At 37.1% G+C, this 26954-nt stretch overlaps 1 protein-coding gene and 6 non-coding genes across 7 annotated transcripts; 1 reads left to right on the top strand and 6 right to left on the bottom strand.

The window, feature by feature from the left end:
* The first annotated feature begins 209 nt into the window (after positions 1–209).
* LOC121376345 (40S ribosomal protein S20) lies at positions 210–10057 on the top strand. Its single transcript, XM_041504190.1, has 4 exons — positions 210–366; positions 7490–7583; positions 8897–9096; positions 9956–10057. The coding sequence occupies exons 1-4, from the start codon at positions 364–366 to the stop codon at positions 10010–10012; spliced, it is 354 nt and encodes a 117-aa protein (XP_041360124.1). The 5' UTR covers positions 210–363; the 3' UTR covers positions 10013–10057.
* A 3048-nt stretch (positions 10058–13105) lies between these two features.
* Trnal-caa lies at positions 13106–13226 on the bottom strand. Its single transcript has 2 exons — positions 13189–13226; positions 13106–13151 (listed from the first exon to the last, which is right to left on the bottom strand). It is a non-coding gene; the product is annotated as a tRNA-Leu (tRNA).
* A 1319-nt stretch (positions 13227–14545) lies between these two features.
* Positions 14546–14666, bottom strand: Trnal-caa. Its single transcript has 2 exons — positions 14629–14666; positions 14546–14591 (listed from the first exon to the last, which is right to left on the bottom strand). It is a non-coding gene; the product is annotated as a tRNA-Leu (tRNA).
* A 1644-nt stretch (positions 14667–16310) lies between these two features.
* Positions 16311–16431, bottom strand: Trnal-caa. Its single transcript has 2 exons — positions 16394–16431; positions 16311–16356 (listed from the first exon to the last, which is right to left on the bottom strand). It is a non-coding gene; the product is annotated as a tRNA-Leu (tRNA).
* Positions 16432–19675: 3244 nt separating this feature from the next.
* On the bottom strand, positions 19676–19796 carry Trnal-caa. Its single transcript has 2 exons — positions 19759–19796; positions 19676–19721 (listed from the first exon to the last, which is right to left on the bottom strand). It is a non-coding gene; the product is annotated as a tRNA-Leu (tRNA).
* A 3069-nt stretch (positions 19797–22865) lies between these two features.
* On the bottom strand, positions 22866–22986 carry Trnal-caa. Its single transcript has 2 exons — positions 22949–22986; positions 22866–22911 (listed from the first exon to the last, which is right to left on the bottom strand). It is a non-coding gene; the product is annotated as a tRNA-Leu (tRNA).
* A 2796-nt stretch (positions 22987–25782) lies between these two features.
* Trnal-caa lies at positions 25783–25903 on the bottom strand. The gene is made up of 2 exons: positions 25866–25903; positions 25783–25828 (listed from the first exon to the last, which is right to left on the bottom strand). It is a non-coding gene; the product is annotated as a tRNA-Leu (tRNA).
* Positions 25904–26954: the final 1051 nt, after the last annotated feature.

Below are 26954 nucleotides of genomic sequence, written 5' to 3'. Positions count from 1 at the left end.
ACTTATTGGTCACATTAACATTTTCTCAGTAAAATTGATACAAAAGTGCTTTCGAACGGTTAATTGTTTTTTCTTTTTTGTGGATACCCTGGAGTCCCACTCCGGGTGGTTATATTCCTGGAATGATAATATTAAAAATAATTAATAATTAAAAATATTTTATTCATAAAGAAATATGGTCACTGGAGCATATATTTCGCACCATTTCGATGTTTAATATGACCCTGAAAATGACAACTTCCTGTGAAAAGCGCATGCGTTCTCTTTTGCATTAACCTCGTGGAGAGAACAGAAGATTTCTGGCTCACCGCTGTTCAAAAGTCGTATTTTTGATTAAGTCGGCCAGATATTACAGAAAAAAATATGGTAATCCGAACTCTTTAACCATTCTTTCAGGCGTTTTGAATTACCGTAAGCGATAATTAAAAGAAAGTTCTATAGAAATTCGATTGTTACCCCACCACTGGCACCAGATCATTGGATTTGACGTTAACAGGTTGTTTAGCCCGGCCCCCAGTGTCTCGTGAATGAGGACCATATGTACTCAAGATTATGTAGTGTCGTTTTGCTCTAATTTTTAATTTGTTAATAAATGAGACATTCATTGATTTGTCCTGTGCCCTAAGGCCGTGGTATGTGCTATCCTGTCTGGGATGATGATGATGCACATCAGGCTGCAAAATGACTGGGTTCGCATCGCAAAAGCCGAAAAGGCGATGCAAAATCTTGCGATCGCGATGCAATATTGTAACAATGACTAGCAGTTTGAAATGCATGTTCTTTGTAACCAAATTGATCTTTGAATTGAGATCAAGGGAGAAGAACACCACTATTGCATGTTTCGTGTGAATTACGAATGCCTTAAAACAAGTTTTATTTTATAAGTTATAAAATAAATAATTGTTAATTGTTACGTATTGGTATGGTTCGCTGTACTGCGGCCACTAAAATAGACTCGCCCGATATTTTTAGAATTTGTATGCTACCAAATAATGTTATAAAAGGCGAAGTGTGATTGGTCAATATTTAAATTATTATTTACAGACGAAATGTTACCTGGACATTGGAGACTACGCAGTGTTGTTAGCAATCTGATTAAAATTAGTTCTACTGGTCTAAATAAGGCATTCGTAATTCACATGAAACATATCGTATACCCAGTGTTCTCCAACCCCAGTAAGCGGCTTGTACACCCGCCAAGCTGAGAATTTGCGCCGCCAAGCTGAAGATTTTCGCGATGGGTCCGCCAAGCTGATAAAAAATGCTGCCAAGTCGAAAATCAATCCGCTATGACGAAAAAAACTTCCCTCAGTTCTATTCACCTATCGCTATGTTTAGCTTGGACTTGGAGTATATAATAATAATATTCTAATTCAACACATTTGTAAGAACGAATCTGACTGGATCCCTGCTAAAAATTTCTTGTGGTAAAATCACCGATATACCGGTCGCAAAATTAAAACCGGGCCTCCCCAATATCCAGCAGTGATAAAGCAGGAGTCGTTAATACAAGCGGCACAATTTCAGCGGTGCAACGTAGATTGCCTCTCAACAGCTTGGCTCCTCTAATCCAATCAGCGAGCGGTAATTTTTGACAGACAGCCGCCTGTCACTTTATCATTGGCAATTTGCATATTATGATTTTTAGTAAATCTTAGTCCTTGCGAGTAATTGACAAGGATCCGGGCAAATTTCATGCAGGGGAATTGTCTATTGCTGGCTGTTGGCATGTTGAAAACCATAAATCGAGAATAATATTTTATGCAATGAAAGACGGCAAAATACTATCCCCAGATGCCAGGAAATCGCATCTATATGAGCTTTTATTTTTAAAATTTTCCGGGGGAGATTAGCCCATTGGCTGCACACATTTAGGCCTATGATCATCTAGGCCCTACTACTTCAACGTGACCGGTGCCGGTGCGGCAGATCATGAGATAGATTATGGTTAACTTTATTTAAATCAACTATTAAATGCCAGAAAAAAAGCAACTTTTGTGACTTAAGATTTACAAAATTTTCCGGTGCGAGAGGGGGCGAATCCCTCACGAGCTCACCCCCCCCCCCCTCGTGGACTTCGTCCATTCGTTTCAGTGGCGTCGTGTGAGGCCCAAGGCCTCACATGTCCGCCAACCTGGTCGCCAGTATAACTGGTTCAACAAAGGCCATTGGAAAAGATCCCTTGAATTGGAAGAGTAGCCCATGTAGTGGCGACAGCGGGTTTCCTCTCAAAATAATTCGACGCCATATAACCGTTTTCAAATCACTGGCATGAGCTACAACTGGCTGCAAGTAAGGTTAGCTGATTGCTGTTTGTAGATACCGGACGGTCCTCAGTGGCGTCGTGGCAAGGCCATCGGTCGTACAGGCTGGTAGGTACTGGGTTCGGATCCCAGTCGAGGCATGGGATTTTTAATCCAGATACCGATTCCAAACCCTGAGTGAGTGCTCCGCAAGGCTTAATGGGTAGGTGTAAACCACTTGCACCGACCAGTGATCCATAACTGGTTCAACAAAGGCCATGGTTTGTGCTATCCTGCCTGTGGGAAGCGCAAATAAAAGATCCCTTGCTGCCTGTCGTAAAAAAGAGTAGCCTATGTGGCGACAGCGGGTTTCCTCTAAAAACAGTGTCAGAATGACCATATGTTTGACGTCCAATAGCCGATGATAAGATTAAAAATCAATGTGCTCTAGCGGCGTCGTTAAATAAAACAAACTTTACTTTTATTACCATGTCATGTTCTCCTTCAATGCCATAAATTCTATTCACTGTACCCTCCCTCGTCACATGTTATCCCCATATGCCTAATAACCTCGAAATAAAATAAAACTCGTCGTCTTCAATTCCAATTTAATTAAATGTTGTTTTAGACGCTACTGGATCCAACTTGGTGAAACAAGCTTAAACTAATTACTTCACAATACAGTGTTCTCGCTGGGTGAAAATTAAAGGAGGGCGGCCGCTCGGCACCACACCCTTCAAAAAAAACCTCGCAAAAAACCCCCACCAATAAACGAAAAGCAAAAAAAAAAGGGGGGGGAGTAGTTTGGTTATCATATTGTTTTGTGCTGGTAGACTTTGAGAAAAGACATACTCCTTATTTTGCCTATGAAAAAGTGCAAAGGGGTTTATAAAAAGACTCGTCTTTTAATTGAACCGAACATAATATCGGTCTGACATTCACGGGCAGTTCCGGTTTTGCTGGACCAATCAACGTCTTATTATTTTTAATAAAAATTTCAAGATGTTTTCAAAACAATAAAGATGTTTGTAAAGTGATCTCCTAATGTCAGATACATTTTTGCTATTTCCATCTTCATCGAATGAATCGATCGCTGTGATAAAATATTATCGCCAGCTGATAAAAAGTAGTTTCGTTTTTGTAAAGGTGGTGTATATATTATTTGGCACTCAAGATAAATGATTTTTATGATAAACACTACCGTTGTTTTTATAAGCGTTCATATCCCCTCAAAATGAAAAGTTTACAATATTTTATAAAGAACTGCTGAATAAACAGAATAACAGAAAGTAAAAATCATCAGTTTCAACCAATTATATCTGCAACTGGGGACAAAATATCAAACGATAGTTAGTGGAAACAAAGACAGAATGACCGTTCTGATCACGTGACAAATTTGCGCCAAATAAGAGGGTTTTTTTAATCAGAGATTGCTGAATCCGTAAAAAAATAACATGTTTTCATTGCTTACATAAAATATAACTTTTATTGTATCTATCAAACATACAAATGGATACAGATATTGGACAAAATAGAGGCTGTTAAAAATACTGTTAAATTATGTTACGGTAACTGTCGTAAATGTTTCATCAATTGCTTTTTCGTACACAACGCGGCTTGTTTCCTTTGATGTCCAGTGTGCAGACTGATCGTTGTTTTTTTGTGTGGGAAAAAAGTGCATTTGGAAATAGCAGAGATAGGTGCTGGAAAATAAAAGAGGGGCGCTCAAAAATAAAGGAGGGCGGGGAACGTGAAAGGAGGGCGGCAAAATGGAATAGTGGGGCGGGGCGCCCCGCTTAAATGGAGCAGCGAGAACACTGCAATACCACAATAGAGGACACCTGTACACTTAATTGGTAAAGCAAACAGAAACCAAACAAGTTGAAAGGGAAGGGCTAAAGATTATCTTTACTGGGTATATTGTACTAAAACATCCTACAACATGTAGCGTGAAAGGCGTACATTATAGAAACAAACAATAACCGAATAAATAGAAACGCCAAAGAATTATGTCTGCAGAGCATTGTTACAAAAACATCTACTAAGCGTAATCTAATGCAATATAATTTATTTTCACATTTGTAAATTTATGACACAGCAAAAAAAAATACGGGGTAAAATATATCTAATAGTTTATTTAGCCCCTACGTACATGTAGTACACATTATTTAGTCCATGGACGAAATGTACTGGGGAAATAAAAACCCAGTGGACGAATCGTCCGGAACTGATTTTTTGTAGTGGACGAATCGTCTCGAGGTCCTCAGTGGACGAATTGTCCAATCGACTGCATCCCATGGGGGTGTCGATTTTCCGTGATCGCAGCCAAGGTAACTGATTCGCCAATGATAAACATTTTAAAAATTTATCTCAGTGTACAACCTTCTCGCGTGTGTTAGTATTTCAAATAGAAAATACTGTCGGAATATGCGGAGGATGTTTGACGTTTTAACAAGAACAGTGATGTAACGTACTAGTTGCTACGTCATCGTGGTAACCTAATTTGCAAGCAGCTATGACCTTGTACACTGAACTTGTAGCCTACCGTGCAGCAAATATATCATGTTCACGAATTAAATATACCGCGAACATGCTGATAGCTTCGCGAATTTAATTACGCGTTAACTTATTTCCGATTTAGCTTTGAATAATGCCTATAGATACAAAACACATAGCACATGCACTTTATTTTTATCGTCAAATTACCTGCCACGTGGTTTTATACTACAAGTGACACTCGGTGCTATGCATGATCTGCGTTCAGCGATGGCCAGTAGTCAAAATGTCTGATAATTATTTTGACCGGTTGTCGAAGTGGTCGTTCGTTTTAACTTATTGCGTGAAAAACAGTCTGGCAAACATTAGCGACAAATGGCTGGCTGAACTCAAGTCTGGTATCTCATGACTACGAGATTTCAGTTTGTTTTTACACTGATTATTCTTATATTCGATACATACTTGTGGCTTTCGTTATTTGTAAACCCGAATGCAACCTATGAATACTACTAATAAATAGTATTGGGTCTAGTCTGTGATTTTTCAAGTTTTCTGCATCATGTATTATCAGACATACATGCGCACAAGACTAACGGCACGCGGACAGCATGGTGAGAATGTCTCGAGTATAATTATATCGTACGTGAAACTGTCATTGAAAGGAGTTCAGTTGATATTGGTTGTTTTTAGTTTATTATTGGCAAAAACTATCGTAAAAATGTAAAATGAAAGCTTGATCGCGAATTATTTTAGCCGCGAAAATGTTTGCGTATACATACAGTATTATCGACTAATTAACAGCCTGGCGTTTTTAATTTCGAATTGCCTCGGCAAATAATGTTCCGGTAAAATACGTATATATATCGTTTAAGAATTGTCAATTTTCATAACAAAAATGAACACCGAATACGTTGGAATGATCAGCCAAATAAGGAATTTTTCTCTGGCTTCAATCGCACTTTGGATCAGACATACAAATCAACTCAGGAAAGACTAAAAAATCACTTTGAACAAGTTAGATAACCAAGCTGCTTAGCATAACCATTGACAAATATTATTCAGAAATATGTTGTACTATAAAAATTAAACCCAGACATTTCTATGCTATTTTCTATATAGCCAAAAAAAAGTGAGATTCTCTGGGTGTGTGTGTGGAGGGGGAGGGGGGAGGCACCTGCCCCCTTGACCTTCGGAGGATAATGCCTTGTAAACAAGTGACAATGATGACCCTTCACATGTACTGTTCTGTACTTGTTTTATTTTGGGGTAAGCAGCCCACAATACAAATACATGTATAAGAAATATGCAATTTTATTGAAAAGAATGTTTTATTCATGTTTACTCATTTTATTAAAGTGCTAATCAAATTCCAATAGTTGCTAATCAATTCTCCATCCAGTAGGAAAAACTGCTAATCAAAATTTTAAAAACAAATTGCACCCTGCATTTAAAAGATCCCTTGCTACTATTAGTAGTAATGGTAAATGGAAAAATGTAGCGGGTTTCTTGTCTAAGGCTGACAAAATTACCAAATGTCTGACATCCAATAGCTGATGATTAATAAATCAATGTGCCTTAGTGGTGTCGTTAAACAAAAACAAAAGGTTTTCTTCCTGTAATGTGTGTATTAGTGATTAATATGTGGATTTTTTACAAATAAAATGATTGATGTAAAGGTATTTGGCGTGAAATATAGAATTGTTGTGGTATTAGAGCAGGAATCTTTGACTACACTTTGGTAGGCAGCGATTACGAAAAGATTACATAGCTTGATCTCTGACTTAATGAGAGCGTATAACCTTCTAAATGTCCGTCTAGCTCTTACAGTTAGGAGTACTCGGGCTACTCATTGCCTTGTCTAATGTGCAGAATAAAGGTTTACACAGGGACTGTCCTTTTTAGGCTACGGTGCATTTTTAAAAATCTTATAGCCATTAATTCTGTTTAGAAAAATGTAACATAAATAATAATTTTTGTGGTCTATGGCAGTAACCAATTTTGAATTATCAGAAGCCTGGGTTGGACATCAGTCTTCACCAGAAAAGGCAAGTGATCACTCCTGCTCCACTCCACACTCACGTGAAAAGTTTGAGAGTGGCAACTTGATCGCCTTGCAGTAAAACAATTTAATACATTTTATTTATTTAGCACCATTTTAGGAGAGTGATCTTCTGCTTGCCTTGATTTTACTCATGGTGGAAACTGGATATATAACAACCACGGTAATCGACAGTGATGAGTCTAGAAGACCTTTTTGTGACATAACATTTTTATTTATAATCCAGTATTGGACAAAAACAAAGCTCCAGTATTGGACAAAAATAAAGCTAGTACTAGTAGTAGAGCTGGGCGGTATACCGTATATACTGATCGGTATTATATCAATACCGATTTACCGTACCGAGCACATTCCAAAACACTGAAATTTCGGTATTGAAAAATATTTCCCGGCATTTAGTAAAGAACTAATAATATATCTGACAAACGAAAAATGGGTTGGTATAAATCAGACGAGAGCCTTACCGGGTGACCCTTAACTCAGGCATGCATTTAAAGCAAAGTATACAGAAAATACCGCTCGATATAGGTATTGTATGAATACTGTACTGATACCAAGGTAAATTATCCCCCAAAATACCGATATCGATATCGAACCTCAAATTTCAATACCGCCCAGCTTTAACTAGTAGTATGCCTGTAAGACTGACTTAAATTAAAACATTTGAAAAAAAATTGTTTTATATTAACAGTCCTTCAAAGATACTAAGGCTCCAACAGATGAGGCACCAATTCATCGCATCCGAATTACACTTACCAGCAAGAATGTGAAAAGTCTTGAAAAGGGTAAGTATCAATTTCGTCCTTAAAATATCGTGCAGGCATTCTTTGACGAGGGTTGTCGTTAGAAAAGGAGAGGCAGCAACTGGTACATCAAAGGCCATAATATGTACTGTCCTGTCTTTGGAAAAATGCATGTAAGAAATTTCTTGCTGCCTTATTGTTTGGAGTAGTGACAGCAGATTTCCTCCCCTTTTTTTTGGACCAAGTATCAAAATACCCATATATTGAACACCAAGATAATACTAATAGCTGTAGTTTAAAATGTGCTGAGGTGTCATTAAGCAATCATTCCTTCCCTTTCAACTGGTGGCTTAGTTAATACATGTAACAAACTGTATAAGAAGATATTATTACCCCAGCAGGCACTCTCATAATGGGGAAAATAAAAATAATACTATTGCACGATTTGACGCTTACAAACCAATGACCCTTGTCGGTACTACATATGACGTTTAAAGAGTTTGCGTTTACGGCTGTCTGTTTTTGGTGTTAACTTTATAACAGAATGTCATTTTAATGCAATTCATTATAGATTTTGTACCAGATTTTGAAAAGTATCTATGAATGTTATTAAATTACAAAGTTATAGTAATACTCAGAACAATGCGTAAAGTGGTTTATATCAGTCCTATACATGTACGTGCATGTGTGTTGAAAATAAGGGCTTTTAGAGAAACAATAGCTCAGGTAATAAATAGAATAACAAACTCGGCACCAGTTATTATCAAATTTATATCCCTCGTGAAATAATTTTCATTTGTCACTTTCTAAAGCTCGGACAACTGAAAATTATTTCAATCGGGACATAAATTTGATAACTGGTAACTCGTTTATTATCCTCTACTAAACAGTGGAACCAATTTGTGATGGTCTACATCTTTTGTTGTAAATGTAGCTGATACTGATGCTGCAATAGCTGTAAAAATACTGGTTGTTATCTTATTTTGTTGTGCTCGGTTGCCATATTTAGTATATATTTGCAATGTTGAGTTAAAACAACTAATTCTAATTATTAGGCAGGACAAATTGTTTTGCTGATTACAGCTTTAAATTAGTTGTTCTTTATAGCTGTTTTCTAAAGTCTGACAGATCTTAGATTCTAGTACGTTTCTGGTCATTACGGTGTTTATAGTAGTTCATACTGCATTTTTGTGTAAAAAAAATTAACTAGGGTCATTGTTTTAATATGTCTGCAATAAAATAATAATAATAATTTGGACTAAATTGTTTCTTATATTGATGTAACAAAATGTGGCTCTATTTTGTCTTTTTCAGTGGTTTATAAATAATCCTATACTTTTTTTTATTTGTTTTAGTCTGTGCTGACCTAATCAAAGGTGCCAAGGAAAAGTCTCTCAAAGTGAAAGGACCCGTGCGTATGCCTACGAAGATTCTTCGCATCACCACCCGTAAAACACCCTGTGGAGAAGGATCAAAGACCTGGAGCCGATACCAGATGAGGATCCACAAGCGAATCATCGACCTTCACAGTCCATCTGAGATCGTCAAACAGATTGTATCCTTTACTCTTGCTGGGTTTAGGTTTTTTTTCACCCCCACTTCAGAGGGATGTGATTTTTCAGCTTTCTAATCCAGTTTCAACTTTTGTTTTTGTGCATTTAATAATTTTCAAATTGGGATGTAACCCAGTGGAATAGTGCTCGCGTGATGTGCAGTCTATCTAAGATCCCAGTAGATGGGCCCATTGGGCTATTTCTTATTGCAGTAAACCTTGTGGTATGTACAGAACTTCAAAACATTTCTTTGAACCAGTGCCCTAGACTGGTTTACCAAGGAACATGATATGTGCCTTCCTATCTTTTGGAAAGTGCATATAAAATATCCATTTCCTTTTTCTACAGACTCTGCTGTCCTGTCTGTGGGGAAGTACACACAAAATATCTCTTGCTGTTAATGGAAAAGTGTAGTATATTTCCTCTGCAGACTGTCAGAATTATCAAGGTTTTCTTTAAGACGCAACTAGAGCATATTGATTTATTATAGGCTATTAGCTCTCAAATATTTGGTAATTTTGTACACATTCTTGTAAAAAAACATGCTACATTTTTCCATTAGCAACGAGGAATCTTTTAGATACATTTTTCCTACAGGCAGGACAGCAATTACCATGTTTGATATACCAGTCGCAGGGCACTGGTTGGGATGGGAAAAACAATTATAGGGGCACTGGACCAAATGAAGAAAACAGAATTATCAAATGCATGACATACTTAGCCAATGATTGATAAATCAACCTGCTCTAGTTGTCACTTTTTACTTATTATTATTATTATTATTATTATTGTTTTTAAAGTTTTAATTTACCATTGTATGTTTTTTCTACCGCTAGTTAGTATTTCCTTAACTGGTTCTAGACCTCCATCAGTATTGAGCCTGGTGTGGAAGTGGAGGTGACCATTGCTGATGCATAGACTCTTGTCAGTATGAACTTTTGACAATAAACGGTCTTTCTCAGATTTCTGTTTTTTTATAATTTGTTTTGCAACAAACTGTTGCAAGGGGGATAATGGATGTTACATCTTTGTTTTGGTTTGCTGTTTTCAGTAGAACCTGAAAACCCCCCATTTCTGTTGTGTTGAAAGAAGCCACTGGATGGTAAAGCTTTGATAATTTGTGCAGATTCTTACCACCTGAAAGTTCATTTGTGAGCAGTACAATAGAAATGAAGTTGAGGGAGTTGGTGCCTCTGTGCCATCCCTTCGTTTGATGCCCATCAAATCTTAGGCTTGATCATTCATATTACACTTAAAGGAATGCTAAAGCAAGGCTTTTGGACTGGTGTGCATATTCAACGATACATAATTCACATTATTGCTTAATATCAACAAGTATACTCGTATAGTTAATTAATAAAACGGTTAAATGTGACGGCTATTGTATATAACGGGCGCAGCCATTTTGTACCATCCCAGTGAATACGCCCTCTGGCGAGCTGGTGGTTACGTAATACCTAACGTGTCGCGTCAGGAATTGGTCTTCGAACTGAAAAAACAAAACATACCTGATTTTTGCAGATGCATCGCAATGTTCTGTAATAATATCTATCCCAGTAACACAGCAACTGTATATATGGTTTATTTTTCAATACAAAATAAACCACCATTGTCAAAGTGTTGAAATAACTGTATTGTATTTTGTATATAAATTGAACCCGCGTACTGAAATAATAGTCGGAGTGTTTTGCTTAATTGGTCTTTTCTTTCCGTGGCCTGTACCTGTGGTTCTTGATTGGCAAGTGTATATTTAGACGGTCCCTAGACACTAAAAAGACGTGCCTCTTTTATTAAGATCACAGGGTATTGTGTGATAACTTCAAATCGTAATGGACTTTACCAGCTTTATTACTGTTAAGTAATTCTGTAAAGCCCTTGATTAAGTAGACTTCCCCATCTAAAAGCACAAAACTGACCAATTACGTAGTCCCAGAGAAAAAAAAATATCACTTTGGTATCGTGAGTGGTTTTTGCTCGAACGTATCCTAATAATATGCATTTTTTCTTTTCGTTATATTGATACAAATTGAAATATATTTAGTTAAATAGTTTATTAAACTATCAAGTCATTTATGTTGTTTTACAAGTCGGGTTGATGAAAGCGAAGCGCCTTGTCGTAAATTAGAGCATTTGTTTACTCCGTGCATACTAGACAAGTTGGACCTGAGCTCACGTCACTTGGCCTCAGATTACAGTTATCTTCCCATTTGGTTGTCCAAAATCCGGAAGTTTGACCGCGCAAGTAGTCTGCTGTTTGACTGTGATTATTTCATGGCAGACAGCTATGAAGTGGCAACTGTTTGACTGAAGTGACAGGGGATAGCATGTAGTTTGTAAACATGTGTAACTTGTTGACATTGAAGACTTGTTTGTGGTAATTCCGGCCCATGCAAAAGTAGTGCTTTTTGTGTAAAATGGGTGTACTCCGGCCTGGTTTAGAGGGTGTGTCTGTTTAAACCAATATGCTGGGAGAAAGAGCTGGACAACAGGGGTTGTCCTTTTCAGGGTATGTGTCCCCCATGCAGGCAAAGGTACATACAAAACTTCACGGGCCTGCTGATATTAATAACAATGTTATAGCCACTAAGGCTATATAGAAACATATAGCGAAATTAATTGTGGTCTGAGGCCACTTCTCCCCAAGCTATACCACCGGACGTCACAAAAACAAACAAAATGGCTGCCCCCAATTAGCAGGAATAATCACGGTTTTTTATTTGTTAAAGTGTCAATATATGTCGGTGGTCCGGGTATGCATCTTTCCAACACGTAAGGCTCTTGTTGGAGTTTAGTCTACCTTTAATGGTGTCTGGTTTAACATAATGACTGGACAGGTCAGTTTTGTCATCTGAAGAGGAGGGTGGGGGGGGGGGGGGGGGGGAGACTTATTTGGAGGGGAATATGCATAAATATTGCCACTGAAGCTTGGCGGTTGGGGCAGATGGGCCTCCTGATGCACACCGCTGTTGATGGAGTTTGATCCGTTTCATTTCAGAAACCTGCTGCCATGTTTTTTATCACTACTCCACACAAGTGTTGGCTGGTGGCCGTAGTTCCACGACAACCTATGTAGAAAGGAATCCGTCTATCCCACACCCACATTGTCAGAAAACCGCCCCCTCTGCAATGCCTTGTGATGCTGAGCTGAAATGTAAATATCCTGTTGAGATAAAGTTTGACTTTCAATAAGTTTCATGGCGATTTACCCATTTTTCATAGAGTTATGGCCCTTGAAGTTAGGAGATACGAAATTTTTGGTGGCCCGGTATTTAGCAGTACTCTTAAATGCTTTACAAAAAAAAAAAAAAAAAATTAAAGTGATTTTTCAAATATACGGGCATAGCCCTTCGTCATCCCGGATTTAAAAGGTTTTGAAGGGGAAAATGATTGGGGTGGGTGGCATGGCACCTGCATGCATGCAATACATATACACATTAACAACGCACACCATAACTAATAAAATAAACCTGAAGATTTTGTTTATGATAGTCGTCGGATTTCTTTCTTTTGTACGTTTTGATGAATCGATTAATACATTAAATGATTGTCGATGTAAATTAAATATGTCGTCAAACTAATGTTATTTTTTAGCTTTTTACTTTTCTTTTTTGTATAAAATAATTTAAAGAAAAAACAAGTATTTTGTTTAACGAGATCCGTAGAACACATTGGATGTCCGAATGTTTGTACTACAGTCATTTAGAGGAAACCTGCTACATTTTCCCATTAGTAGCAAGGGATCGTTTATAGGTACATATGTACCAATCCACAGACAGGATAGCACATACGACATTTATATACCAATCGTGGTTCACTGAATGGAACGAGAAGTAGCTCAATGAATCCACCGACAAGGATGTAGCGCTTTACCACTGACCACAAATTATGCAGATGATGTGTTATGTGAAGTATTGAAAAGCGGGAGAGAAAAAATTTGTCGGAAGTGGAATTCGAACCCACGTCCATTAATTTAATTACTTTTTCAACGTTTTAAATGAAAAAAAAAAGATTTGTCAGAAGTGGGATTTGAACCCACGCCCACATTCGTGGACCAGAACACTCGTTATCACATGCAGTGTGTAAAGTTCGTAAACCTTGAGTCTGGCGCCTTAGACCACTCGGCCATCCTGACAACTACAAATGTATATTACAACTAGGGGGCAAAAGTTTAACCATAAATGTAAACCTTTATTAAATTTATGAAGAAAGAAAAAGTAAGTTTGTTTTGTTTAACGACACCACTAGAGCACATTGATTAATTAATCATGGGCTGTTGGATGTCAAAACATTTGGTAATTCTGACTCGTAGTCGGAGGATGCCCGCTACATTTTGCATAATACAACAGTGGATCTTTTATATGCACTTTCCCAGATCAGGTGAATTAGAGGGTTCTGTCCACAACTGCATAGTTAAAAATTCACTTTTATGGGTATTAAAACGTACCTCACGCCACCCCACCGTAGAATAACAATCAAAAGCAACACTCCTACGGAAAATTGTCTAATGTCATTTAACGTACACCTCGCACAAAAAAATAATACACATTCCTCCAAACAAATTTTAAAAAAAACAAACAAAAAACAGGATAGACCTTAAAAATATATAAGCCTTTTGATACAAAGAAAAAAAAGAATATAAAACAAACTAACCGTTAGTTATATAATGACCGAAGCTTTTATGTCTGAGGTAGCCTTCAGGTGGGTTTGTTGTACTTGTATTGAAAATATGAAGCTGGAACATACCTAATTGGGATGTTGATACGAAAGTGTCTTTTTTATCCATTGCTAATAAAGATATTGTAATGTCTTGGTGCTCATTCATACTGGCATTAGGGGTAGTGAAAAGGCAGACAGTTGCCAAGATTTACCTAATGTCAGGGTTAGTGCGCCTTGCACCTACCTTAAACATTATATTAACCAGTATATCTCTTGCACCTACCTTAAACATTATATTAACCAGTATATCTCTTGCACCTACCTTAAACATATTAACCAGTATATCTCTTCAACTTGATTTACCTAATGTCAGGGTTGGTGTGCCAAGCACCTACCTTAAACATTATATTAACCAGTATATCTCTTCAACTTAGCAATATGATTGGAACGGTGCGGTTGCGAGCAAGCTTCATTCTGTCAAGCCAGTCCTGGGAAAGTGGCAATCCTCCCGTTACGTGAAGAATGAAATTGTTAGCTTGTGTTGTGTTCGCATCTGTTAGTGTATTCTGATGGTGCATAGCATGTTGATGGTGTGCAATCATCTCGACCTAACAAAACAAAAAAATAAACATTTGGTACGTTTCGGTTCCACTCTAAACTTAATTATTTTTATTCGAAACATTAATATACTTACCTGTAATATCTATATTTTTGTGTTTTATTTTGTGTAAAGTAATTTTTAGCTGATTTGATTAATGTTGAAAAAACGCCCATTATTTAACTTTTAAAAATATTTGTCAGAAGTGGGATTCGAACCCACGCCCACATTCGTGGACCAGAACACTCGTTATTACACATAATGTGTAAAGCACTTAAGCCTTGAGTCTGGCGCCTTAGACCACTCGGCCATCCTGACAACTATATAACAACTATATTAAAACTAGGAGGCAAACGTTTAACCATAAATGTAAACCTTTATTAAAATTATGAATTAAAAAAAGTCAGTTTGATTTGTTTAACGACACCACTAGAGCACAGTGATTGATTGATTGATTAATTAATCATGGGCTATTGAATGTCAAAACATTTAGTAATTCTGACTCGTAGTCGTCAGAGGAAACCCGCTACATTTTGCATAATACAACGATGGATCTTTTACAGGCACTTTCCCACAGACCGGTAAGCACATACCACGGCATTTGACCATTGTGGTGCACTGGTTGAAACGAGAACAAAGCCAATCGGTTGAATGGATCAACCGAGCTGGTTCGATCCTGCGATGCACGTACCTCAAGCGAGCTAGTTGAGTTAAATCCCGCACAAGGAATAAAGAACTCTTTTAATTACATATTAATTACGTCGGCGTTAATCGATAGCCAAGGAATGTGCAGGGTAAATACGTTACAGTCGCGTCTAGCTCTCTTACAGTCAAGAGTACTCGGGCTACCAAGGAATGTGCAGGGTAAATACGTTACAGTCGCGTCTAGCTCTCTTACAGTCAAGAGTACTCGGGCTACCAAGGAATGTGCAGGGTAAATACGTTACAGTCGCGGCTAATCTCCAGTTTTGCCCCGATTTCACTGTCGCATCGAAGGGGCGGGACATAGCCCAGTGGTAAAACGTTCGCTTGATGCGCAGTCGGTCTGGGATCGATCCCCCGTCGGTGGGCCCATTGGGCTATTTCTCGCTCCAGCCAGTGCACCACGACTGGTATATCAAAGACCATGGTATGTACCACCCTGTCTGTGGGATGGTGCATATAGAAGATCCATTGCTGCTTATTGAAGAGTAGTCCATGAAGTGGCGACAGCGGGTTTTCTCTCTCAATATCTGTGGTTCTTAACCATATGTCCGATGCCATATAACCGTAAATAAAATGTGTTGAGTGCGTCGTTAAATAAAACATTTCCTTTCCTGTCGCGTCGACTGGTATGTGCAGGTGCACATTTTCAGATTATTGTCAACTGAACAGTCGAGTCGGCGTTAATCGGTAGGTTTTGTTTGTTTGTGTTTTTGTTTAACGACACCACTTGAGCACATTGATTAATCAATCATCGGCTACTGGATGTCAAACATTTGGTAATTCTGACTCGTAGTCATCAGAAAAAACCCGCTACATCTTTCCTAATGCAGCAAGGGATATTGTATATGCACTTTCCCACATACAGAATAGTACATACCTCGTAGAGAGAAAACCGATTACTATTTTATATTGGCATCAAGGGATCTTGTACATGTACCATCAGAATGCAGATCAGGTGAGCGCTTTAATAAAGCTAGATTAGAGAGTTCTGTCCACAACTGCATAGTTTGTTCTTTACTATTTTAAGTAGTTTATATGATAATAGGTATATGGACACGTTAAACGACTAGTCAAATTAAGTCGGTTCCGCCCTAAACTTAATCATTTTGAATGATTTATGAGATGTTGATTTTTATTCAAAAATTTAATATACTTACCTGTAATATCTCTATTTTTGTGTTTTATTTTGTATAAAGTAATTTTTAGCTTATTTGATTAATGTTGAAAAACATCCATTATTTAACTTTAAAAAATGTTTGTCAGAAGTGGGATTTGAACCCACGCCCACATTTGTGGACCAGAACACTCATAATAACACACAGTGTGTAAAGCTAATAAGCCTTGAGTCTGGCGCCTTAGACCACTCGGCCATCCTGACATCTATATTACAACTTGGGGGCAAAACATATAACAAAAAACGTAAACTTGTATTAAAGATAACAAGGCATGAAGGAAGGAAATGTTTTATTTGGTATGTGGTCAAAACGGCCCCAGGATGAAACGGCCAAAGTAAGTCAAAACAGCCAAAGAAAAAAAGGTTAAAACGGCCAAAGAAAATAGTCAAAACGGCCAAAGGAAATAGGTATCGTACCATAACATTAAATTAATTCTCATTAATAATAATGTTAACCAATATAAGCAATATATCACAGGCAGTCCAAAAAATATATGTATAAAAACAACAGTATCACTGGTAACACTTTATTACACATTTTTAACAGAAACTGTATCACAATAACATTTTATTACACTAATTTACCACATATATAATAATAATAATAATAATAATAATAAAAAATAATAAAAACATATACACACAACATCTCATTATAAATGCATTTTGTCTAAAAATGGAGAACGACTTATAATTCAAAATCCACCCTCCATTTGAAATAAATACTAGTGACCAAAATTTACCCCATAATATTAACTCTACCGTGGGTCAGGCCACTGGTCATACCAGCTCAACGAGCTACGAGGCAATAAAGGCCCTACCGATTATCTTGCACGAGTGACCTGATGCTGTCCTTCTCGAGCCTTTTGCGTTTACACGTTGGCCGTTTTGACTTTTCTTAAGGGCCGTTTTGAATTTTACTCTTTAGCCGTTTTGCCTTTTTTACAATCTGATTAAAATTATTTAGGGTGGTTTTGACCAATTATTGTTAGGGCCGTTTTGTAGTGGGTCCGTTATGACTACGGTTCGTTTTATTTAACGACGCACAACGTTTTATTTACGGACATATGGTTAAGGACAACACAGATACTGAGTGAGGAAATCCGCTGTCGCCACTTCATGGGCTACTCTTTTTCGATTAGCAACAAGGGATCTTTTATATGCACCAACTATGAAAAAATATTTTAATTACTATATATTTATACGCACGACTGGAACCCATGATATCGGACATATGTTAAAGGGACAGACCCTATTTTTTAAATACTAAGGCATATTTTCCCACCTAGACCATAGTTTCAACCCGTCAAAATGGACACTACGTTTGGTTAATTTACAAACCTGTAACAAATTTGGATACAACAGAGTGAAACAATAATCTGTGGCGTTAAAATACCCTTAAAAATAGACTAAAACGCGACTTCATCATCGTTACTTCTCAGACGCACATGGGTTTTTTAAAATATGAAAAATGCATTTTGTGGTGTTAGAAACATCAGGATGACCGGAACACTTCGGTTGTACGGAAATCGATAATCTAAACAATAAAATACAAGTAAAGTTTGATTTCAGTGATGATAATGGGCTCTAACAGTGAAAAATATGTATCAGTGTTTAAAAACTAGGGTCTGTCCCTTAAAAGGATCACACATATAATACAGCCGCCACGTTATGAGTTACTCTTTTTGATTAGCACCAAGAGATCTTGTATATGCACCATCAGACCGCACATCAGATGAGTGTTTTACCATAGGTCTAGGTACGTCCCGCGCCATTATTAAAATGACTTGGAGAGTTCTGTCTATAAGTTATTTTGCATACTAAAAGTCCACTTTTATGTGTTTTAAAATGTACCTCACCCCACCCATGGAATAAAAATCAAAAGCAACACTCTCACGGAAAGTTGTATAATGCCACTGAACGTACACCTCACAGAAAATCACCCCCACCCCCCAACCCCCATCCTCCAAATTAAAAACGAACAAAAACAGGAGAGACCTTAAAAATATAGGCTTTTTCACATAAACAAAAAAAAAGCAAAAAAAAAGCATAAAAGACAAAGAAATGAACAACACACAAGAACAACAAAGAACAAAGAAAGAAAATAAACCCTGTATATAATTACTCAAGATTAGATGTCTTGGGTAGCCTTCAGGTTTCTTCTTTTTGTATCTGTATTGATGATTAATACGTGAAAAAGATAACTGGCCCCCTGGTGCTGGTGAAAATCCTCAAATTCGGACAAAACCAATAGGGATATTCGGGCACAATGTACTAGCATGAACCGTTTTCACCATTTTCATCATTCTATAATCACAATATTAGTTGTATTATTAGTGACATAAGCGTACGAGACAGGGGAGCAGGGGGGCAACTGCCCCCCCCCCCCACCCCCACCCCCACCCCTAGTGCTGGAGCAAAACCTCACATTCGGTCAAAAATTATAAAGATATTCGGCAAAATGTGTTAATCTGAGACATTTTTACCATGTATTTTTATCATTCTACCCTCAAAATTAGTTTGCAACTCTATATAGCTGTTTGGCTGTAATGCTGATATGAATAAATGTAGTTATGCAGATTCGGGCATTTTCGTTTAATTTGGGCCAAAGCCAGTCTGCCTCCTACACAAAGTAAAGTTTGTTTTATTTAACGACGCCACTAGAGCACATTGATTTTTTATTTTATCATCGGCTATTGGACGTCAAACATATGGTCATTCTGACACTGTTTTTTAGAGGAAACCCGCTGTCGCCACATAGGCTACTCTTTTACGACAGGCAGCAAGGGATCTTTTATTTGCACTTCCCACAGACAGGATAGCACAAACCATGGCCATTGTTGAACCAGTTATGGATCACTGGTCGGTGCAAGTGGTTTACACCTACCCATTGAGCCTTGCGGAGCACTCACTCAGGGTTTAGAGTCGGTACCTGGATTAAAAATTCCATGCCTCGACTGGGATCCGAACCCAGTACCTACCAGCCTGTAGACCGATGGCCTAACCACGACGCCACCGAGGCCGGTCCCCCACAAATGGGAGTCTGTACGCCTATAATTAGTGATTCGTATGCAACCCTATATAACTGTTTGGCAGTAATGCTAATTAATGTTGTTACCCAGATTCGGGCATTCTCATTCTATTCTGGAAAATACCAGCCTGCCTCCTACAAAAATGGGATACCGTACGCCTATGTGTGTGCCTTGCATATTACTAATCAGTATAGAGTTTTAACTTGGCAAGATGACTGAAACAGCGCGGTTGCTAGGAAACTTTATTCTGTGAAGCCAAAGTAGGGCCAAATGACTATGTCTTAGATGTAGGCCTAATAAACATGTACTGGGGAATAGAAGTATAATAAGTATTCATTATTTATATATAAAAAATACTTTGTTTTAAAATAACATGTTAGAGTCATAATATTTAATTTACAAAAACAAAAAAGGTTTGTCAGAAGTGGGATTTGAACCCACGCCCACATTCGTGGACCAGAACACTCGTTACAACACATAGCGTGTAAAGCTTATAAGCCTTGAGTCTGGCGCCTTAGACCACTCGGCCATCCTGACAACTACAGTTGATAAGGGGTGAAAAACGTATAATAACAAAACCGTAAACTTTTATTAAAGATAGAAAAGTTTGTTTTGGTTAACGACACCACTTAATTAGTTATCGGCTATTGGATGTCAAACATTTGGTATTTCTGACTCGTAGTCATCAGAGGAAACACCTTACATTTTTTTTCTAATGCAGCAAGGGATTTAAAGATATGAATAAAGAAATGCTTTAATTACGTACGTACGGCAGTAGCCGGCCCTATGGCGTCGGGCATATGGATATGGTAAGGGATCTACATATATGATATAAGTTTTAAGAGAGAGGATACCAGGGCCATAGCTAGCGAAAAGCATTATAGAAAATTATCTTCTTAACCGTTTAAGACTATTAACTACTCAGTCCCCCCCCCCCCCCCCCCCAACAAAAAATCCTAGCTACGGCCCTGGAAACACGCTTCCGCCACTCTTTTACATTAGCAGCAAGGGATCTTTTATATGTACCACATCAAATGTGATTAGATATCTTGGGTAGCCTTCAGGTTTTTTCTTTTTGTACGTTAAAAAAATTCAAAAGCGACTTTTAAAAAAAGCTGGTTTAAATACAATATTTACTATCAAACTAAAAAATGTTGACGTGTCTCCAAGCTTTACAAAATACATTAACTGGAATGTTGATACTAAAGTGTGTGCCCAGTACAGTCATACTGGCATCAAGAGTGTTGAAAAGAATATAGGAAAAAAGTCACAGGTAAAAATAGTCATGGAAAGTCTATATTTTCAACTTGGTAAGATGATTGGAAGGTACGGTTGCGAGTGAACGTCATTATGTCAAGCCAGTCCTGGGAGAGTGCAAGCAGAATAAAATGGTGACCTTGTGTTGTGCTCGCATCGGTCAGTGGATGTTGGTGACCTGCAATGATCTTGAAAAACGGAAACAGATATATTTAGTACATTTCGGTTCCAGGATGTCGGTGGCCTTCAATCATCTTGAACAAACAGAAAAAATATATTTAGTACATTTCGGTTCCACCCTGAACTTATTTTGAAAGTTTTACGAGATAGTTGTGTTTTATTCCAAAATTTAATGTACTTACCTGTGATATCTACATTTTTGCACAAATCTTTACACTGTGTTTTAATTTAACTTCAGAACTTTTATATTGATGTTGTTCATAGATTCAATTATATAGTTACCTTTGTTTTACACCCAGTAGCCGATGTGGTCGTAAGTCACTAACTGGTCACCATAAAAAGGTGGAGCCGTTGCAGTTTTTCTAAAACACCTGTTTTTAAATGTTGCTACAGCCCATAATAATGGTCCTTTTACAATGATTTTGGTATCAGAAGAAAGGAAAATCTGTCTAGTTTAATGTGAAAAAAAAAAAACCAGGAAGCAAAAATATAAAATACTTTGTGAGTTATGTAGAAAAATATGAATTACGTCAGGGATGGAGCATGCAGGCGGAGAGTGGTAGTGGTTGTATACATTTATGACTACAGGCATTCTATAGATGTTAAACAGCTTTAGTTTCAGGTTTTACCACTAGATGTCAGTTAATAGCCATAGAAGACAATAGAGGGCAGGTAATTATACATGGCACGGTCATTTTCTTGAAGTCCTGCAGCTCCATGCCTTTGTCTTGAAATTTTAATTATGAATTTGCTCATGATACATGATCATACTTATGATATATCAGTTAGTGAAAAGGTAATTAAAGTAAATGACTATCCTGTTTTTGTCAAGAAGCCACAGTGTTCCAAATCCAATGCAGTTAGCTAGACAAGACATGTCTTATGGGCATTTCACTATCTTTCAGTTGGATGAAGTCCCGACAATGGTTGTCATGTTTTATACTCATTTAGAAAGTGGAAACACGTGAATGTACTAACTTCATTCATAAAGAATCTGATATAATATCTCTCATTTGTAGTCAGATGTAGGTCAAATATTAATTTTCTTAACTGACCAGTAGGTGGCAGAACAATGTCACTCAGCATACATGTGAAGATGTCTAATTGAGATGATACAGATACTGAGCCAGTAGATGATTGGGAAACTGACCAACAATATAATGCAATGTATGACATTATTTGTCATGATACTGTGGCTGTTAGACCCAACATTGAGTCACTAAGTGACTATTTCCTTCTGCGTGTAACTTCCGCCAGTGTCCTTACTCTGTCCCAAACTACTGAAAACCAAGGGCATGTGTATTCGGGAGGGGAAAATGTTATTGAAGGATATTTCTCAAATTTTATGAAAGCCAACAGACATGGGTGCTGGTACAAAGCTGTGAAGGAGGAAACAGTGATAGTCCCTGCTGGAAGTGTTGTGTATGTTGGGGTGGAACTGCAGCAACAACGGGATGGAAGACTGTTACCAAGTTCATTTGATCACGGGGATATAATGTGTTTCCTTAACTAAAGAGTTCTAAGACAGAACAAACAGTTCATACCCACTTTTTTGGTACAGATATTTAAATAATTTTCTCAGGATAATTTTGCCACACAAACATTAATGAAATCAGATGGATATTATTGTGTCTAAGGCCAATTATGTTAGGGTAGGTATGATTTGAGAAAATGCCAAAAACGTTTGTACAATGCAATGCATTTTCTATTAAATTTGTTAATTAAAACTTTTAATATCTTTGCTAATTGATGGAATTTTTTATTTCTGTTTTTAGTTTTCTGACCAATAGTGTCCTAGGTATTCATACCAAGAATAGTGAAAAATTGGTCATTTTGAACCTGCAACGCAAATTAGGACCAGTATGACCATGTATTTTTTTTTTTTCGTGATGAGGGTGTCATTAAACGTTCGTTCGTTAATTCATGTTGACATTTTCGTGTATTTGACTTCATAAAGGTGTGTCATTTTTCAGCTTGTTTCCTGTTTTGTTCTATTTTTCATAAATTCATTTTGAGAAACTAAGCTGATTTAATATGAAATGCTGTAAAAAAAAAAAACCCACCAAAAAAACAACAACACACACACACATACACAAAACCCCCAACCCAAACCTTCAAACCTTTATTTAAATTTTTTTCTAAAACTTTTTAAAATGTAGAAAAATAATTTGTCAGAAGTGGGATTTGAACCCACGCCCACATTCGTGGACCAGAATACTCATAACCACACACAGTGTGTAAAGCTCATAAAACTTGAGTCTGGCGCCTTAGACCACTCGGCCATCCTGACAACTACATTTCCAACAGGGGTGAAAAACGTATAATAACAAGGGATTTAAAGATAGGAATAAAGAAATGTTTTAATTACATTTTAATTACGTACGTACGGCTGTAAGTGATCACACATATAAGTTTTAAGAGAGAGGAAACACGCTTCCGCCACTCTTTTACATTAGCAGCAAGGGATCTTTTATATGACCGGCCTCGGTGGCGTCGTGGTAGGTCATCGGTCTACAGGCTGGTAGGTACTGGGTTCGGATCCCAGTCGTAGCATGGGATTTTTAATCCAGATACCGACTCCAAACCCTGAGTGAGTGCTCCGCAAGGCACAATGGGTAGGTGTAAACCACTTGCACCGACCAGTGATCCATAACTCGTTGAAAAAAGGCCATGGTTTGTGCTATCCTGCCTGTGGGAAGCGCAAATAAAAGATCCCTTGCTGTTAATCGGAAGAGTAGCCCATGTAGTGGCGACAGCGGGTTTTCTCTCAAAATCTGTGTGGTCCTTAACCATATGTCTGACGCCATATAACCGTAAATAAAATATGTTGAGTGCGTCGTTAAATAAAACTTTTCTTTTTTTTTATATGTACCACATAAAATGTGATGGCTTGGGTAGCCTTCAGGTTTTATCTTTTTGTACGTTAAAAAGATTCAAAAGCGACTTTTAAAAAAAGCTGGTTTAAATTAAATATTTACTATGAAACTCAAGAATGTTGACGTGTCTCCAGGCTTTACAAAATAGACTTTAACTTACGAGATATTTGTTTTTTATTTCAAAAGTTAATATACTTACCTGTGATATTTACATTTTTGCATGACTCTTTACACTGTTTTAATTTAATTTCATAACTTATATAGGCCTATTGATGTTGTTCATTGATTCGTTTATATATAAAAATTACCTTTGTTTTACACCTAACAGCCGATGTATTTTTGTGTGATGAAGGTGTTATTAAACATTCGTTCGTTCATTCATTAATTTACTGGGATATTTTATATGCATCATCCCACAGACGGGATAGCACATACCACGGCCTTTGATATACCAGTTGTGGTGAAGTGGTTGGAACAACATATAGACCAATGTGCGCATCAACGGGGACCGTCTGCGCATCAGGTGAACGATTTACCACTGGGCCACGTCCCGCCCCTCGACCGTTTTGAACCATAAAACGTAATTTCTCAGATTCGTTCATATTTTTTTCTTATTTTATTCTTTTTATTATTACTAAAATAAATTAGTCAGCATCCCCAAATTAGGTTAAATAGAGGTTATTACCAGTGTTTTTCGGTATCGTCAATATCATGTATTAGGAATAAAAATTGTATTATAATACATTGTTTTTATTCCTAATATATGATATTGACGATACCGAAATACACGAGGGTAATAATCTCTTTATCATATAAGCTCAAGCTTAATACAACATGTTTTTGTAAACTGTACACGCAACTTTAATTCCAGTCCGCCATTACTAGATATTCAAATGACGTAAGAATATGTGGTGCGGTGTATTTTTGAATGGAAATGACGTCAAACTCGAATGACGTCATTTTGGATGTCCTTACATCAAAATAAAGTTATGCATAACATTTTTTGTTTTCTGAACGCTGGACAGCTTTCAGTTTCAAATTGCCATTGAAATGTTTTTATTTGATGACTATGAATGCATACGTCAATCATGGAGTGTCACACAAGTACGTTTGCTTAAATGTCAATAAACCTAGTGCCAATTTGCAAAGTTATTAAATTCTTAAAGTATGTGATCTGAAAAATATCACATACTTTGATTGCACTGAAAATGTAAGATATTATATGATAAATATATTTATCATCCATTAAAGGCTTTTGTAGAAGATATCGCTGGCACTATAATTTGCGATTTCTCCTGCGATATTCTCCGCAGGAGATATCGCTTCTTATAATCTTGATTGGTCAAATTTTAATCACAAAACAATATTTTGTTACGTCACTGTTTGTTTCAGCGTTAAAACTATCATTAATGACGTCACGCCACTGTCGTTAAGTTAACGAGTCTACTGTTGCCAACTATAGTGACATTCAACCCACATTACTGACAACTATCGCAAATGAAAATAATGATAATGGATGATAAAAAGAATACCCACCTTGTGTCTTGTGCATCATAATTTATCTGCACTCGTTGATAAAAGTATAAAAATCCTAAGCAAGCCTCGGTTTTCATACTTTTATCAACTCGTGCTGATAAATTATGATAGCACACGACACTCGGGGAGTATCGTCTATTTAGATGTTGGACCAAATCATCAAAAAATACTCACGTCACATTTTTTAGAACAAATTGGGTTTGTCTACGGAATTTTCACTTTTTTTTTTTTTTTTTTTTTTTTACTAACCCACACTTTCAGGATATTGGCTACTGCCCTCACCCCCAACCCCCCCCCCCCCCCAAAAAAAAAAAAAAAAAAAAAAATAAATAAATAAATAAATAAATAAATAAATAGAGTAAAATAAAAATAAATCAATAAAAATCAATAAATAAATCAATAAAAATAAAAAAATATATTAAAAAGAAGTCATCCTCCGCGCCCACCCCCGAATAAAAAAAGGCAAAAAGAGTAGTATAGGGCCAAATGACTATGTCTTAGGTGTAGGCCTAATAAAAACGTGAGTAAAAATAGAAATATAATAAGTATTCGTAATTAATATATAAAAGATACATCGTATCGATAAAAATGTCATAGTAGTAATGTTTAATTTAAAAAATATTTTAAAAAAATTGAGAAAAAGTAATAAAAAACCTTTAAAAAACAAAAATATTTGTCAGAAGTGGGATTCGAACCCACGCCCACATTCGTGGACCAGAACACTCGTTATCACACACAGTGTGTAAAGCTCGTAAGCCTTGAGTCTGGCGCCTTAGACCACTCGGCCATCCTGACAACGATACTAAAATTTCGGAGTAATAGCTTGTACACCAAAAACGTTTCATTGCAAAAACAATTGAGGGGTCAGTGTAAGATTAAAACAGGGCCAGAGAATGGACAACACAGTGAGAGGTAAAATCAACAAGTTAGAGATAACACCAATGTAACGTTAGAAAGGATCAAACATTAACAAAGGCGTTTTAAAAATGATTTTTTTTTTATGGGGGTGGATTGGGGTGGGTGGCAACCCTTATTATCTATGTCACGTATGTGTGGTGAAAGACACTAATAATTTGCCCTTGTGAGATCCTAACATATTAACACACTAAACAGTGGAAACAATCTAACACCAGGGCGAGTCACCAGACATCAACATTGTGATATTATGTATGACAAAAATGCCAACAGACTGAGTCATCAGAAATACAACACGGAGCCGACTAAATCTTAAGTGAGTTTTACATAAAATATTTCATTTCTATTTTTTTATTTTTTATTTTTTTTGCATTTAGGATTTACATCTAGTTATTACTACCTACGTTAAACATTGTCGCCGTGACAGAGGTCTGTATATGTGTGTTGATGTGTGTGTGTGTGTGTGGGGGGGGGGGGGGCTTATAGTCGACCCTGGACGTGTTCGACCCGTCAGCAGTTAATATAAGGAATGAATGAATGTTTAACGACACCCCAGCACGAAAACTACATCGGCTATTGGGTGTCAAACTATGGTAATGCAAATAAATAAAGTGATGATCAACATCAATATAAAAATTCAAGATTCAAACAAAAACAGTGTACAGAACTGTGCAAAAACACAAATATCACAGATAGATACTGAATTTTACTAAACACTTCAATTTTGTGCTGTATTGGCCATTCTCAAAGAAAATGTTACACCCCTGCACCACGGTGAGGTTACAGCACGCGCAGGGGTTAATATAAGGTTTTACCGAACAAAAAAAACGGGACTTCGGTTTTTGATTCGAGCATTGCGATGTGTACAACCCTTCCGAGGTCGAGCCAACGAGATTCTACTGTGTATGTATGTATGTATGTATGTATGTAT

Source organism: Gigantopelta aegis, chromosome 6 (genome assembly GCF_016097555.1).
Source record: "Gigantopelta aegis isolate Gae_Host chromosome 6, Gae_host_genome, whole genome shotgun sequence".
NCBI lineage: Eukaryota > Metazoa > Mollusca > Gastropoda > Neomphalida > Peltospiridae > Gigantopelta > Gigantopelta aegis.
The sequence above is the reverse complement of the archived record's forward strand: the minus strand, read 5'-3'. Positions and strand labels throughout refer to the sequence as shown.